This window comes from Olea europaea, chromosome 13 (assembly GCF_002742605.1).
Source record: "Olea europaea var. sylvestris chromosome 13, O_europaea_v1, whole genome shotgun sequence".
Classification (NCBI taxonomy): domain Eukaryota; kingdom Viridiplantae; phylum Streptophyta; class Magnoliopsida; order Lamiales; family Oleaceae; genus Olea; species Olea europaea.
The window spans coordinates 29,415,096-29,419,696 of record NC_036249.1 but is presented as its reverse complement, the minus strand read 5'-3'; the positions used below and the strand labels follow the sequence as shown (position 1 = coordinate 29,419,696).

Here is a 4,601-nt window from a genome sequence, read left to right as displayed (position 1 = left end):
CAAAGCTTATGACTCGATTTACACTTGGGCTAATTTAATAATGTACGTGCATCTAGTTGGCTTCAGATAGATTCTCTATAAATAAATGATGACTTATAAGTTTTTAATTTGTGACTGATGAACAAATTATGATTTATAAAAATTTTGAACTATGATCATAAAATAATCTGTGACATAAAAAATTTTGATTTGTGACCGAAAAATAATATGTGACTAACGTTAATTTGTGACCAAATTGTATTGATATGTGACCTTAATATATTTAATTAAAAATATATAATTAACTAATTAAATTATAAACAAATTTTAATAAATATCAGATTTTTGAAATTTGAAACCCTTATTCTTAATTTTGAAATTGGTAATACTTAACCACTTAATTATGAATTTTCCCAATTTTGTATTGACAAATACCAACTAGCTTATTATGTCGAACAAAGAGAAATATGAAATAAAACATGTCGATTGTGACTCGAGTCTAGTCCTACATGCTAAATATAGCATAAACTACTAATGCAATTCTAATCAAGAATCCTACAACAGATAGCATTCGGAAGGAGTGGTATAAGATCTGAATTTTCAATACACATTTTATTTAGACTCTAGAAATGATCAACATTATAAATCGTCCTGCAAAGCTGTCTTTAATTCACTGAGGATAACCAGAGATATAACCAAAGGCTAAGGCAAAGTTGAACAATTTGAAAAGAGCTAATTGATCACGAAAATGCCAAAAAAGGTCAAACTTCATCAACTTCACTTCCAGATATATGATCTTCGTGACCCATTGAATACGCACTTCCATCCGGTCCCAACACCTTAAATCTACTCAATACCAAAAAATTCCAATTGAAATGAAATCTTTAGGATAAATCAATGCAATTTAGGATGAATCAAGGAAAGGATAGGATATCAATTCAAATCCTAGAATTGCTTCAAGAGAAATTCCATTGAAGTTCACTATGAATCTTTAGGTCCTCATTAAGAGATTTATAGATACCAAGGAAAAAAAGTTAAAAGCATTATTCAATGTAGTGTCTAGTAGTGTGTACTAAATATGCTCTAATGTACCTCTCAAGGATAAATCTTCCTTCCTTGTACTTCTGGCTTTTTTCATGAGCAGTTTCCTGTCAATAAGTAGGATAGATATGAGCTATGAGAACGCAACATAACAAGAATAAGAAACAAAGTATAGGCCTTCAAGTTTTTGAACAAGATCTCACGTATCTCCATCCAACAAGTGAGCCACACCGCACACAAAACGTGTCAACAACAGTGTGCACTCCAGTCATCATCATCCTCTCTTCTTTCTCCCCAGTGGTCACATTCACACTGTTATCGCAGAGCAAGATATTAGGCGTACTATTAAGAAGGAAATTATACAACAACACTTGTAATTACAAGTGAGTGCCAGGAGGCATTGAAAGTCATCATAAAGCAGGTTTAGCTAAGCATAAATATAAGTAAAAGTTCATTGAAAGTAGTTTTTTTATTTGCAAGCATGTTGGATAAGTTTTTTTCTTATTCAAGTAGAAAAAGTTCGCTTTTTTCAAAAGTAAGTAATATAACAAGGGTACGGTGACTGCTACTTCTATTGATGAACGGCATTCTCAATCAACAAAGAAAAAGCTTGTGACTAAGTTAACAATAAGCATTTTAACTAGCAAAACATACAAAACCGCATACTATTAGTATTTAGTATTGACATAAAAGCATTCATATTTATGCAGGAACTCCACGAATTAACATTATCGAATATGAAAAATGGTAATCAAAGAATACTTACACCTTATCAAAGAGATAAGCCTTTCCAGTCCTGCAGTGGAAAGACTAGAGAATGGATAAAAGATTTTGTTAGAAATCGAATCGTGCATGTACATCAATCCTTGGAACCATTAGGCAAATATAGACATAGAAAACATAATTGGATAATACAGCCGAAATAAGCTGCTAGAGTTTCCGACTATTGCAAGTGTAAGAGATAGCTGATAGATCTCCAATGAGATTGCAAGGATACAATCAATTTTGAGGAAGCCAATTCATTCGATATTCTAGAATGTTCCACCTAGTTAGTTAGCAAAGGGGTAAAAGGGGAATAGAAGTATAGTAGAATGTCTATAAATGTAATAAGGGGGATCTTGGATGGTCATTCATTCAGTAGTTTGTTAAGTCAGTAGGGAGAGAACCAGGCTTCTCAAGTGCCTTGGATGTGTTAAACCATAAATCCAAAATGTCATGCCCTCTACAGTTTTAAAATATATTCATAAGGAAAAAGGATTATTTCCAAAGAAAAATATCCAATCGTCAGTAAAATTATAGAAAAATCATGAAAAATTTGAGAAGATACCCTAATGCAATATTAGTTCACCATAAGAGAAAATGTTGATATAATGACAGACGTACATTTAGAACATAAAAGAAAAAACTCGACTGATAAAGAAAAAAATCCAATAAAATCTAAACATGCAGCCAGGCAAAAGCAGCTATATAAGAACGTGTAATCTAGCCAAGATAAGTTGCTCAAAATAAAGCCAACAATCATGCCATTAACAAGTTGGAAGAATTGACACGTTTGAAAAATCTTCCTAGTTATTTCCATTTCTTGAAGGTGAAAAGATTCCAAATATCAGCTCCACTACTAAGAGTGCAAAACCTCACAGGCAATCATGTCCTTCTTTCTCCATAGAATAATATGCATAGAATTTAGGCATAAAAAACAAATGCTTTTAATTTGCATGTCCAATTGTGCAATATATAATAATTCTTCTAATATTACATGAATGGTGATTTCATATTAATTTATGACTTGCATATTCTTCATTCTTTCTTAATGTGTGAAAATGTAAGTTGGCAATTTCCTATAACATCCATGAAAAGCAGCATAAAAAGATAAGATGATTACCATAAACCATCCTCTACTTCAAACAAATTATAATAAATTGCTTCCATACATGACTAATAACTTTCCATAAATTGTAAAAACGAGTGCCAGATGCCTACTAGACTACCGCATACATATTAAAAAGTGTCATATGCTGCGATGTAAGATTCACAAACTTGGGCATGACAAACTAGTTTTAGATGCCTACAAATGGAATATCTACATCATACGTGTATCTAATACTTACGTATTATATAAAGCTATAACATAACCAATACCCCTCCAGACACTACAATATTAAAGTTCTTTAATGGTTTCTATTCCAAATGTATCAACTATTCATCGCAAGAAAGATGTTTCCATGATGTAAACGACAAATTAACCAAATTTCAATTTGCGAATAGATTATTTAGTCTTTTTCCATCTCAACGTAGAGTCATATGTACAGGAAGAAGAAAAAAATATATATTTCTACAGTTAGACGCACATGTTGCACATGGCCACAGGTCACTAAGTCCCAATTATAAAATTTCAAACTTAAAGTGTAATAATCTCCTTCAGATCAAAAGAGAATTAACATTTAACCCTATTTCAAAAATATGCCCTCAAATTATGACTCCAACAATAACAAATCTGAAACTCAAGTCAAATCTTTATTGTTTGATTTCCGAGACCCAAAGTCTATGTCACCAAACATAACTAATTGAATTCTATGCATAAAAGATTGCAGAGCTGAAAAGCCTCTCCAAATTCCTCTAGATGTGAAACAAATACTTCAACTCACCAATCAACTTCAATTTCAGCCAAAACACAATTTCAATTAAGCCAATTAAACATACTTTTTATCCACACATTTTGTCCACATCTTACTACCCACTTATTATTCACACATTCCATAGGATCCATTACTCATAAGCACTTAAAAGTACTATCAAACAAGCACGAGATCAACTCATTTCATGACAGGCAAAAGAAATCCCCTCTATATTTATCTTTCTTGTAATACACATTAAGGACATCTTTGGTACCTAGCACTGTGTACTCGACTGCACAACAAACAACAATTTAGCTTATTTTGCACCTTACTATTCGATTCTTCCAACCAAGCATGCCCATATGAATATTAAATTTCCAGTTTATTCCATGCCATTATCTTTTAATTCCCATATTAATTTTCACCACCAAGAACACGGACAATCAAAATTTATCACAACCCAAATTCGAAATACTAAAAAATATACATATCTATATAGATATATAAGCATATATAAACTATAAAAACGCAAAAAGAGAAATTAAGGAGAAAAAACCTTGGAGATGAGATCAGAATAAACAGCAAGATGGGTTTGGCAGTGCTTGCAAGTATACATTCTCCCTTCAAGATTGATCACAAATAGCCTTCCCATTGAACCGATATTGTTAATGAACTCTTTCTAAAATCACACAACCGACAGAAAAAAATTTAATTGCAAAAAAATAAAACTCAATCAACAAACAATACAATGCAAATGCAATTATGTAATGTATGTATGTGTATATTATATAAATACATATACGTGTGCATATATGAGCAGAAATCGTGGGAGCCCAATGATCTCACCTCAGCAGAAATGAGGGAAAAAGGGGCCTGGAAAAAGTGAGAAGAAAGAATAAAAATGAATAAATGATCATACCAAATGAAACGCATTTCACAACCAATATTTATACTAGAAGAGATAGG

General features: G+C 31.9%; 1 protein-coding gene across 2 annotated transcripts; it reads right to left on the bottom strand.

Moving 5' to 3' along the window:
• Positions 1 to 565: 565 nt before the first annotated feature.
• On the bottom strand, positions 566 to 4,601 carry LOC111408112 (protein yippee-like). Of its 2 annotated transcripts, none has more exons than XM_023037902.1 (6): positions 4,482 to 4,549; positions 4,192 to 4,314; positions 1,787 to 1,830; positions 1,224 to 1,332; positions 1,072 to 1,127; positions 566 to 825 (listed from the first exon to the last, which is right to left on the bottom strand). In XM_023037902.1, exons 2-6 carry the CDS (start codon positions 4,285 to 4,287, stop codon positions 741 to 743), a joined length of 390 nt encoding a protein of 129 aa, XP_022893670.1. In that variant the 5' UTR covers positions 4,288 to 4,314; positions 4,482 to 4,549; the 3' UTR covers positions 566 to 740. The 2 variants fall into 2 exon arrangements, with proteins under 2 accessions (XP_022893670.1, XP_022893671.1); XM_023037903.1 differs by lacking the exon at positions 4,482 to 4,549 and adding an exon at positions 4,555 to 4,601 and having other exon boundaries at positions 577 to 825.

Excerpts from the sequence above, each read along its gene's own strand:
- LOC111408112 (XM_023037903.1), bottom strand. The coding sequence starts at position 4,287 with ATGGGAAGGCTATTTGTGATCAATCTTGAAGGGAGAATGTATACTTGC. Across the intron at positions 1,831-4,191 it reads ATTCTGATCTCATCTCCAAG|TCTTTCCACTGCAGGACTGG; the intron begins GTTTTTTCTCCT and ends TCCATTCTCTAG. Across the intron at positions 1,333-1,786 it reads GCTTATCTCTTTGATAAGGT|TGTGAATGTGACCACTGGGG; the intron begins GTAAGTATTCTT and ends CTGCGATAACAG.